Genomic DNA, 12,129 nt, shown 5'->3' on the forward strand with positions numbered 1-12,129 from the left:
CTACAGAATTTCAAATCTGGCATCAGAATGGAGAAGAAAGGTAATTTAAGGGACTTTGAATGCTTTTTACTGCTAAATGGGCTGGTGTCACAGTCTGGCACAGGCAGAGTGTAATGAGTGACGAAGAGGATCCAAAATGCAGACACGAATGGACGTGGAATAAAACTTGAATGTTAACATAAAGCGAGCTGTTTATTAAGGCAGGTAAAATATTACAAAACAAAACTGATGAAGATGAAGCTAAATGATAATCTAAACTGTGGAAACTAAAGATAAACTTAAAAAAAATCAAAACATGAAACCCGACATGGACACAAAGCTACCTGGACCCTGGAAACATAGCAGAAAGGACAACAGACGACCTGACAATGAACAAAAAGAAACACACAGACTAAATACACACAAGGGTGATTAGGGAAAGTGGAAACACATGGGGAAACTGCTAACACTAAGCTGACATTACGAGACGAAGGAAGCAAAGCCGACTACACTGACACAGGACACAGACCTTCAAAATAAAACAGGAAACATGAGACGCAGACATGGCAATACGAACTTGACAACATAAGACACGCAGCATGAAACACATAAAGGGTGAGGGAAACTTAAATTTAGGGGTAGAAAAACACAAAGGGAATCTGATAAACAAAAGAACTTAGCTAACCTAAAAAACTTAAACATCAACATCAACATAAATAAACTAAAACTTAAAACGCTGGGTCAACAGACCCATTAACGTGACAACTGGTCTGAGTCTTTTTTTTCCTTCTTTTTTTTTAAATGCTCATCTACTGAGATTTTCACACATCTCTATGGTCAGATGAACAGAAAATATCCTGTGAGCAGCAGTTTTCTAGGTGAAAATGACTCGTTTATGCCAGGAGAATGCCTTCCTTTGAGCTGATAGGAAGGCAGAAGTAATTCAAACAACCGCTTGTTAACAACCACGCTATGTAGAAGAGCATCTCTGAACACACGACATGTCAAACCTTGAAGCAGTAGAAGCAAAAATTGAGGCTACAAAATTGAATTGTCGAATGGTCTAATGTGTCGCGATTTCTGCTGCAACATTTGGAAGATATGTTCAAAATTTGACATAAACAAGATGAAAGCACTGATACACCCTGCCTTATATTAACAGTTAATGTTAGTGGTTGTGGTTTAATGATGTGGGGGATATTGGCACAATTTGGGTCACTTAATACTAATGAGCATCATTTAAAAGCCACAGCCTACCTGAGTGTTGTTGCTGATCATGTCCCTTTATGGTCACAGTGGTCCCATCTTCTGATGACTGTTTTCAGCAGGATGACAAACCATGTTTTGCAAAGTTCATGGGATCATCTCAAACCGGTTTCTTGAACATGACAATGAGTTTGTTGTATTCAAATGGCCTCCACAATCACCAGATCTCATTACTATAAAACAGCTTCAGGATGTGATAGAACAAAATATTTCATCATGAATGAGCAACTGAAAAAGCTGCAGCAACTGTGTGATGTTAATATGGACCAAAATCACTGAAGACCAGCACTTTGTTCAATTTGCTGCCTTCGCACTAAAGTGGCATCTGTGACAGCGTGGTTGATATATGAAGGCCACTGCAAGCTTTCCAGGAGGTCATCATGTAGGACAACAGTCCCTCACAATCATGTGTCATGTTGCTGCTGGTGATAAATGTCATATTTGTTTTATGGTCTCTAAGATCTTTATGTTGTACAGCACTTCAGTGTACCAGGGAAAGTAATGGATAGTCGAGACTAAAATTACCCCCAAACTGTGTTTATTATGTATTTTTTAACACAGAAACTTTATAATTTACATAGAAAATACAAAAGTAATATGTTAATATCGTATGTTTAAAATGTAACTCCTTCTCACAACCATATTGTAATATGAAAAAAATTCTGCAGGATATTGTTTATAATACTTTCACTCTTTATGCAATGTTACATTTTCTAAAGAGCCAAGGCCGTCAGTTTGATTGGTGGTTTAGGCCACGATGTCAGCATGATTTGCGAGAAAGGACATCCAGTGCTTTTGAATGAACGGGCTTAAAGAGGAGGGTGAAGCTGGAGGGGCTCAAATGGCCATTGCCCTCTGTGTCCACTTTTCCCATCAACACGTAGTTACGGCCTGGACAGGAGACAATGAAGAAATACCAGAGCAAGTTGTTATCATTTACATCAGAGCAGCTTGTGATTTTTAAAGGGAAACATTTAAAGGAACAACACTGAAAATGAACAATTCCTGTTAAATAACATTATACCAATCCAGAACTCTGTTTTACTCCTATTCTTTATGTAGTGGTTATTTATTTACAATAATCCCAGAGGCACCAATGATATATGCTGCAATATGACACCTCTATATGGTTTTATTATCTACATTATTGCCTTTAATCGCTGACTTTTATTGGTTAAATACAAAATCATATCATCTGCATACAGTTTGACTTTGAACTGGATTTTAGCACTGGTAGTACCCTAAACATAGAAAGCCATCATTAAGAAATTCCAGTTTGTACACAGTATTTACAGACGTTTGACAACCTGCTCTAACTGTATTATGTGGCAATATTTCTGTAAGATGGAGAGCAAGAAAACTGTCTCATTATTTACCTTTGATTAGCCCTGGGCATTTCTTGCAGGTAGAAGTCAGTGTGACTGTTTTGGCGGGTCCTGATTTGGTGACGGTGAGGCTTCCTGTCTTATACGCCTTGATCAGTGACACCTCGATGGTTGCTGAGCCCCTTGGACCAGGATCTATAAATGTAATCTTACCCGTAATCACTAAAATAAAGAAAAAAGAAAGATGTGGTCACTAAGGGAAACAATTTAAGATTTTTTAAAAGTTATCATTGCAAGGTGTTTAGACTTCTTTTAACTTTGGTCAAACATTTAAGACTTTCTGAGTGATTATCTGAGGAATCTGCTTATGAGTGAAATATCCATTGCTAAAAAGCCACCCTAAAGTGGTCGCTACTAATTTGAAGATTGGTGGTTTGACCTCTGGGTGCCCCAGTCTTCATGCCAAAGACTGGGAAAGACACTAACCATAAGTTGCTCTCAGATGCATTCGTCTGAGTGTAAATGTGTCTGAATGTTAGAAAGCACTTAGTTGTAGAGTGGGCTAGAATCACAAAAAAGGCATGTTTCAATGGGGAGAAAATGTGTAGAACCAAGTGACATTTTGTAGGTGTAAAGGTGTGGAAATAGATGGAGAGGAGTTCTGCAAAGCCCAGACTGCAGCTTGTTTTGTAGCTCACCAAAGTCATGAGGGCAGAAGCTGGTTTGGAGGGTTCCAGTCCGCTTACAGGGTTGTGTACACAGTGGGTTCAGTGGTAAAGCTGTAGGAAAAACATGCGGCAACAAACACTTTCTAGTACAAGTAAACACAAATACATACATGGGGGTAAAAAGCAGGTTAAAAATTCAACACTCATTTTATTGTACTTACGTTTCTTGCTCACATCGGGTTTCTTGGTCACTGCTTTGGTTACTCCTGGTTGAGATGATGCTGTGGGTTTCATCTTAGGTTTGACTGTTGGTTTAACTCCTGCCTTAGTGGTTGGCTTCACTGGTTTCACTTTGGGTTTTATACTGGGCTTAGGTGTGGGTTTAACCTTGACTCTTGGTTTAAGAGTTGGTTTAATGACCTTGGGTTTAGGTGTAGGTTTGGGCTTTGGTGTAGGTTTAACTCCAGGTTTAGGTTTAGGCTTTAGTGTTGGTTTAATTTCAGGTTTAGGTTTAGGCTTAGGTGTAGGCTTAGGTTTAGATGTGGGTTTGATGTTAGTAGTAGTGGGTCTGTTTAGTGGAGGTTTCTTTACTAGCGGTGGCCTTCCTGGTTGCCTTTTGGGTGGTTTGGGGGTGGGTTTGGGCTTGGGGCTTGGTCTGAGTTTGGGAACTGGTTTGGGGGTGGGTTTGGGCTTGGGGCTTGGTCTGAGTTTGGGAACTGGTTTGGGGGTGGGTTTGGGCTTGGGGCTTGGTCTGAGTTTGGGAACTGGTTTGGGGGTGGTTTTGGGCTTGGGGCTTGGTCTGAGTTTGGGAACTGGTTTGGGAGTGGGTTTGGGCTTGGGGCTTGGTCTGAGTTTGGGAACTGGTTTGGGGGTTGGTTTGGTGGGTATTTTTGTCGTGGAGGTTATCTGAGGTCTGTGGATAAAGTCTCCTCCTGCAGTGGGTGTGCGGGACCCACGAGGCACGCTGGAGTAGTGGGCCATGAATCCATCTGAGGTCACGCTGAGGTCAGACACAAACTGGAGAAGCAGCTCGTTCCCATTTGTCACTATAGTGCTATGAAAGGAACAGGGAAAGTAGAAAGAAAGGATAAAGCGACAGACACGTGGAAGAAACGGGACGTGACAGTATAAACACGTCAGCAAAGCTCTGCTGTAAGGTATGTATACATGTATTTAGCTTAATTCAAAGTAGCTTATAGCTGAACAGTATCTCACCCTGGTGGCTTGTCTCCGCAGAATTTCCCTATCCTCCTCGAGTCATCCGTTTCTCCCCCATTAAATAAGGCCACATAGTCATAACGACAATACATGTCAGGCTCCAGATCCAGTTTCTCAAACTGTACCTCAATCACCTGGAAAATAGGTGGAAACAGAAAGCTATGAAAGTCTTGGCAGGGCATGGCGCTAGCACATGTTTACTTCTGACTAATTTTCATGAGCCGTGTACAGTGCAGCCATCAGGAGGTGGTGGTGGAGTTCTGAAACACAGAGGTGCATTTACTCCCTCTCTTGCCCTTGCTTCCTTCCCTCCTTCTTTTAGTTCAATCTCTTGGCACACATGATCACGCCTGCAGGGACTCAAAGAGGTCTTTCATTTTAACTTCGGCACAAGGCCGCTGTCACACTCACACACGATAACTGCATTAAGTATCCTACAAGGAAAGTACATTTCCTTGTGATGGGCCCCTTTACTGCCATTTATTTCCAACACAAGGCATTTAACATACTCAACTGCACATGCAGTCAATTGAAATTTGATTTTGACTAATATTTGGTGCACGTAAATTATAGAAATACAAATTAAAATGATACCTCAGCGCCCGTGCATATTTTCTAATTGTATATTTCACAAAGATTTAAGCCCAGTTCTTGTTAACAATCATGTGCAAATTTTTTTGTTTTGAGGTTATTGCATTCCTGGTGCATTGTCAGCTTCACTGGTTATGTAGATTAGATCCACAAGAATCTATTTGTTCTTTGATTGGAAATATTGGCTTTATTATTTGTTTTTATGGAGTTAACTATAAAAGTATTTTAAAGTGTTGAAGATACAGAAAACACCTTTGGATTTTATTATTAAACTGACTGAAGCACCCACTGAGAAACTAGAGTATTTATAAATCATTCAATCTAAACTATTTGACTGGGCACTTTCCTGCGTGAGTAGGTAATACATGTTTGGTGTTTGCTAACAATTAGGTGCTTTTAGCTCCCAGGTACAACATTTTAACCCTTGGAAAATAAACCCTATAAGGTGGATTAATTACTCTCTTTTTTTACGCTAGTTGGAAGGCTATGTACAGCGTATATTCCTTGGCATTTGTTCCTCAGTGCAACATCATGCTGTCAAATTTTTCCACCGGGAAAATTTATGCTAGCTAGCCTAGCTAGTGAACCAGTCCTACATGTGTCCTTATTTCCGCTGGATGTTACTTTCCACTTATGTCACTTCGTTTTCTAATTTGTGTTCTTGTCAATAACTATCTGTAGACGGCCTAATTTGTGGTATTTAACTTACAAGTTCAGAATAGCCACAAAAATCAACATATTTTACAGTCTTTTCAAATGCATGTGAAATGAATGTGAAGAATGCCACTTTTAGGCATGGCTGTAGAAAATGTCAGAATTCAAATTAATATGTTAATTAGGGTGACATAACCAAAAGAGATATGTGGGCCATGTGGGGAACAGTAGATATCTGACTTTTTTTTTTTCAACATGTTGATGCTTCATTCTAGATATATGTACAGCGGGTAAAATACGTATTGAACACATCAGCAGTTTTCTAAGTAAATATTATTCTAAAGGTGCTATTGACATGAAATTGACCCGATGTCGGTAACAACCTATCAAATCCACACATGCAAAGAAATCAAACCATAGTCCATGAATTAAGTTATGTGTAATAATGACAAAGAGAAAAAGTATTGAACGCATGAAGAAAAGGAGGTACAAAAAGTAAAGACACCAGCTGAAATCTTCAGTAATCAGAAAGCAATCCTTCCACTTATTGCAAATTAATATCAGGTGGTTCAGTCCCAATAAAAAGGTGTCTCATTACCAAGGTGTCAACAAGAAACATCTAATGAAGGGTAAAATCAATGAGCTTTCTTAAGACCGTCGCAGCCTTATTATGCAAAACATACCGAATGGCATTGGTTACAGAAGAATTTCTAAACTACTGAAGGTTCCAGTGAAGTTTGGAGGTGGCAACGTCCTGATGTAGGGCTGTTTTTCAGCATATGGCGCGGGCACCCTTCACATACCTGATAAAAATCTAACAGGATGATGAAGACGACACGAGGGTTTGACATTTCAGCAAGACGATGAGCCCAACACATCCAAGGAAACTCAGCTGGTTTCACAGATTAAAATAAAGCTGGTAGAATGACCCAGCCAACCACCTGACCTGAATCTAACTGAAAATCTATGGAAAGCTCTGATGCTCAGAGTTCATAAAGGTGTCTTCAGGATTTGAAGACTGTTGGTGTGGAAAAATGAGCCAAAATCGTCCCTGAGCAATGCATGTGACTATAGTTTCTCCATAAAGGAGGCGTCTTGAAGGTGTCATCACAGGCTTTTGTATGAAGCATTAAATACATTTCAGTAAGCGTTTTTGATATTTTTTTCTGTGTCATTTCTCATTATTACACATAACTTAATATTTGGATATCTGCGGTTTAATTTCTTTGTGTCAATAGCACCTTTAAAAATATATTTACTTAGAAAACTGGTGACACATTCAATTACTGCTATCTAATTTTAAATTGAAGAATAATGGCAAATCAGTTCTTGTTTTTGAACTCCTACTTATGAAAATATTCACTTAAACGTGTCACAATAATTTGACAGATAAACTAATATTAAGGCACTGATATGCTATAAATTATAAATAGAATTCACTTCTTAATAAATCTCAGGTCTTTATCTTCTTATCATAGGATCTAATAATAATAACAGATTCTATTAACCTCTCAGCTTATGAAGTGTAGTGTGATCAGCTTACATTGCTCGGCTCTACGGAGATGTGCCACGAGCAGCTGATGCCTGCTGGGTAATTGGAGTTGGGCCAGTTGGGCGTCTTTACGGAGCCCTGTGATTTGGTCAGTCGTCCTCCACAGAACTGGTTCTCTGTGGAAATATGAAAAAGAAGATGGAGTTAAAAATAAGAGTGTGCTACAATATGTTAAGGTGAGACAAAAGCCAGGTGATACAATAAAAGCATGGGGCTGCCCTGTGTTTGCAGGAAAAAGACAAAACTGTGTGCTGGAGCCCCAGTAAAATATTTGCAGGATTACTTGTCCTCACCTTCCATATGTGGCTTCCCTGCATTGAAAGAAGCCAGAAATCCTCTTCCACCAGTGGCTTCATCCGTCACCATCTCCAGCATCATGGTGTTGGAGGTGGAGATGAGGGCACCGGGCCTGAAGGTCCCGCAGAATCGACCTAATTTCTGCACTAGGCGAGAGTGACCGTTGTAGACGTCCAGGTAGTCATAGCGGCAGATGGGGTCAGCCTCTAAGTCAAAGAGGCGGAAAGACAGCATGACCACATGATCCTCGGGGACCTGGAGGGGACAACAGACTCAGTATGACCCACACACAGGAACAACCTGGTTTTTTGTTATGTAAGGCAGATTATTTCTTCAACATTGATACTGCTTGTGTTACTCTGAAAACAACAAGAAAATGCTGAAAGTGAAGCATATCAATAATGAGTAAAAACTGCAGATGTGTTTTTGAAGGAATAGATCAGAGAAATAGATTACCAAAATAAAATAACCAGATTTGAAAATGTCCTTTCATTGAAAATGATCATCTATGCAACTGTTATTCACAACCCCGACCTCGTATTTGTATTATTTTGACTCTGACTTGTTTTATTTTGTTTCATGTGGTTTGATGTTATATCTGAATTTTGTAACATTGTAATAATGTGGCTTGTTGGCCAAATCTGAAAAGTAGATGTTACCCTCGAGGGACCTGCCGATTAAATAAAAATAAATAATATATTTCACAGTTAAAATGACAAAAAAAAAGGAATAGCATAGGTGTTACTTGAATTATCAACACAAAAGGAAACACTGCAGTGTTTTTTTTTTTCTGCTCCCCAAAAAGTCCCATTTCACTATTTCCTGTTTCCTCCCCTCACCCCCAACCAGTCACAGCAGATGGCTGCTCCTCCTTGAGCCTTGTCCTGCCGGAGGTTTTTTTTTTCCTGTTTAAAGGGAGTTTTTCCTTCCCACTGTTGCCAAATGCTTGCTCATAGGGCAGGGGTGTCGAACTGCAGGTTTTAGATAACACCCAGGGTCAACACACCTGAATCAAATGATTAGTTCATTACCAGACATCTGGATAACTTCAAGACATGTTGAGGAGGTAATTTAGTCATTTAAATCAGCTGTGTTGGATCAAGGACACATCTAAAACCTACAGGACACAGACCCCAAGGCCTGGAAATCAACACTGCTGTCATAGGGGGTCGTCTGATCGTTGGGGTTTTCTCCGTGCTACTGTCTTTACTTTACTACAGAAAGCTCCTTGAGCCTTGGAGCCATTTAAATAAAACTGAATTGAATTGCAGTAAATGGAATGGAGTTCTTGAAACATGTTTATTTACATGTGGATGAACCAATAGTTGTCAGGACTCACAGAGGAACTGTAAATTAATGTTTTGCTTCTTGTTTCTGTGCTGTTGAAGCACTTTCTAACAGTCTGGCTCCCCCTGTAGCTATGAGGAGATGGTACGGTCCAGTTTGGGCCAAGCTGGTTTATAGTGAAGGCAACTTAATATGAGCCTGTTGTTGTTGGTTTGATCATTTTTGGGGCGGCTGTGGCTCAGGAGGCAGCACAGATTGTATACTGATCTGAGAGCACTGTAGTCAACCTGACCTTGGTTTCATTAAATGTTTTTCTATTTTTTTCTAAATCACATTTTCTTTAGTTTTCTAGTGCCACACAGCAATCACATCCTTTTGGCACTACAATGATTTGGCTTCAGTTCAAAACATTTAGTCATCTACATAGGTGCTACCACTGTTTCGCTATCCCCGTGTCCCAGACTGAAACATCACAGCTACTTTCAGTGACTCACAGTGATGTACCAGGTGCATTTGCTGTTGGGTTTGTACAAGCTGGGAAAACCTTCACTGGCCACGATGCCGGAGTCTATGACCAGGTGGCCTCCACAGTGGAAGACTGGCCTGAAAGAGAAAGAGAAAAAGAAATCCTGCCCTTCACTTCATGCGCCGTGGGCTTCAGGAAATGCTGCTTTTGCTTATGCAGCTATACTGCAGAGCATTGAGGCAAAAACCTGCACACACACACACGTTTAGATGTGAAAAACACAGTCTTTCTCTGTTCTCCATGGCTGGGAAAGTTCCCAGTAAACTCTCATGGTATGTTTTTTTTTTCATAGAAGTTGGCCAAACCAAGCCAGGACTGTTAATACACAGTATATGTGTTATCGCCACACTCTGACTGCACCGCAAGAAAACTGTACGCGTTCGCTTTGCAAAAACCGCCGCACAGCAGCCCAATCACACACGGTTTGGTGGCACACACACCCACTCTTTCGCACTCGGATAAACACACATCAAAGCAGCGCCAGCTTCAACTTTTAATTTTGCCGTGCGGGCCAGGCCCAGACTCGTTAATTTAGATGTTGGCTGATCTGGCATCTGGTTTTCCTCCAGAAACTCTGCAGCTGGAAATTAGGTTTAAATTTTACTCCGTAGCAGCCAGTGAGGCAAAATTTACAATCCCTTACATTACAGAGCTGTTTCCCTGTCTCTCAAGTTCTCCAGGCATGCATGGTGTGTCTATTGTGGTACTCTAAGGCCACACTTGGCCAAAATATTCCAGTTTTGGAGTCCCCTCCCTTCTGACCCTCTGGAGCTTAGCAGGCCACAGGCATTTGTTTGTCTCTCATGTTCAATTTACACCTTGTTTGTGTGGAACTCTGCACAAACAAAGAATTTCAGGAAGATTTACTTCTCAGCTGCAACAAGAAAAACAAACTATATGACACGAGAGCACTGCTGCTGGTAAATCTACCCAGATTTAATCACAATAAATTACAGCACGCTGTCATTATGTGTCCGCCTGCCTGTCTGTGTGTTTATGGGATGCCGACCACATCTTTCTAACGCTACACCCTTCTATTTCTACCGAGCTTTCGGTAATCACAATACTGCGACCAGGAGAGGAAACGGTCTCACACATGCACAGTAGTTAATCCAGACTGATGTGGGCTTGAAAATTGCTTGCCACATGTGCACATACTGAAAAGAAAATTGGTTCACAAAGGGCACATTGACAGCTCATACATACAGAATAACTTTGCTGCGCACACCTTACCTTGCGTTAGTGTCATTAGTCTGAGCATCAGTCCATCCCAAGGACAAAATGACAAGAAGGCACATGGGGGTCCACACCCTGTCCTCCATCCTGCTGTCCTCCCGGATTGGGAAAGACGAGAGTGCAGAAGGGAAAGGAGGGAGAAGCAGCGCAGAGGCGTGGAGAGGGGTAAGGTTTTGGGAAGGGGAGGGGAGGCAGGGAGAGGAGGGGAAGTGATGGTTGGATGGTGGGGTGTTACGGAGGGAAGGCGAAGAAAGGCAAGGGTGGGTGAATGAAGTTGGTTAATGCAGGTGACTAGCAGTAAAAAGTGTTGTTTACACTGATTCACAGCCAGAGTGGATCTGTACAGTGTGCTTGTGTTGCTCATTAACAGGTAGACTAATGAAGTATATGCAGAAGGTAAGTTTCTGTAGGCGTGTGCTTACAGAGGGCCTGTGTTGCAGCATGTATAATGACCACTTCACAGCGCTGCCGGCTACAAGCCGTGCTTTTGTTTGCCGTCTTCATCTGGAACCATCAGGTTTACATGTTGGACTTTTAGTCAAGAATTCAGCTCGACCGAAATGCTGCGGTGGGACGTTAAAACAACTGTGAATAAACCTCAATGGGCTGTAAAGGATTCCCAAAATTCCTCCATAACCATGTGACAGACTGATAAAGAAATGAAAAGTTGGTTGTACAAGCTCGTGAAATGCGGACTAGCAAAGGACCGTGATGTTTGCAGATGACTCTGTGATCTGTAGCCAGAGTGGAAAGCAGGTGGAGGACAGCCTGGAGAGATGGAGGTGTGCACTGGAGAAGCAAGGCAGATTACATGTGTGTGAATGAGAGGGAGACAGGTGGAAAGGTGAACATGCAAGTAATAGATGTAGTATGTAGGATGTATTGCAGTGTTTGAATCTCAATATAATGGTAGTCCCTCTTTGGGCTCACACATTAGCATGCAAATTTAGCATTTACTTCTGTACTGCTGCAATCTCACAGCTGCCAGGGTGGATCCTGACTGCTGTTTTTAAAGCTCATGGGCACACAAGCACAATTTAGGTGACGGTTCATTAAAAAGATTAAATTCTTTCCACAGAATTAACCTCGCCTCACAAAACGATCCAGTGTAAGCACAGGAAAGCTTAAAAAAACTGCAGGAACCAGAATAAAAATCATACAGGGCTCGTAAAAGCAATTATGAAAAACGTGAATTATGCTGAACTCTACAGTAAAATGTTTTATTACAACAGTAAGACTCATTTTTATTGTTGTATAATAAAAGATGGAGCATCTTCAGCTGTGTTATTAATACCAGCCGGTTTGCCAGCAGACCCACACACATTACAATCATTGCTGCCATTGTTATAATCATAATATGCACCGAAGTCAGCTTCACCACTTTGAGCCTGTCTGAACGAGGACGTGCCTTTTGTCTTTTTTAAGCTGCGGTGACCACTTTGGGTAGAAACCACAGCAGAACAGCAGGAGACTGCGGTCGGGTAAGAAAGCAGCTGCCCCGATCCGCTCTCTGCTTCCAGCTCGCTCTGG

The 12,129-nt window shown here is 41.3% G+C and overlaps 1 protein-coding gene across 1 annotated transcript; it reads right to left on the reverse strand.

Moving 5' to 3' along the window:
• Positions 1-166: 166 nt before the first annotated feature.
• Positions 167-10,740, reverse strand: pcolceb (procollagen C-endopeptidase enhancer b). The gene is made up of 9 exons (XM_040043428.1): positions 10,597-10,740; positions 9,332-9,440; positions 7,547-7,805; positions 7,245-7,369; positions 4,454-4,590; positions 3,460-4,292; positions 3,269-3,349; positions 2,622-2,792; positions 167-2,136 (listed from the first exon to the last, which is right to left on the reverse strand). Exons 1-9 carry the CDS (start codon positions 10,683-10,685, stop codon positions 2,006-2,008), a joined length of 1,935 nt encoding a protein of 644 aa, XP_039899362.1. The 5' UTR covers positions 10,686-10,740; the 3' UTR covers positions 167-2,005.
• Positions 10,741-12,129: the final 1,389 nt, after the last annotated feature.

The sequence above is a fragment of the Simochromis diagramma genome, unplaced genomic scaffold (assembly GCF_900408965.1).
Source record: "Simochromis diagramma unplaced genomic scaffold, fSimDia1.1 OVJJ01000656.1, whole genome shotgun sequence".
Classification (NCBI taxonomy): domain Eukaryota; kingdom Metazoa; phylum Chordata; class Actinopteri; order Cichliformes; family Cichlidae; genus Simochromis; species Simochromis diagramma.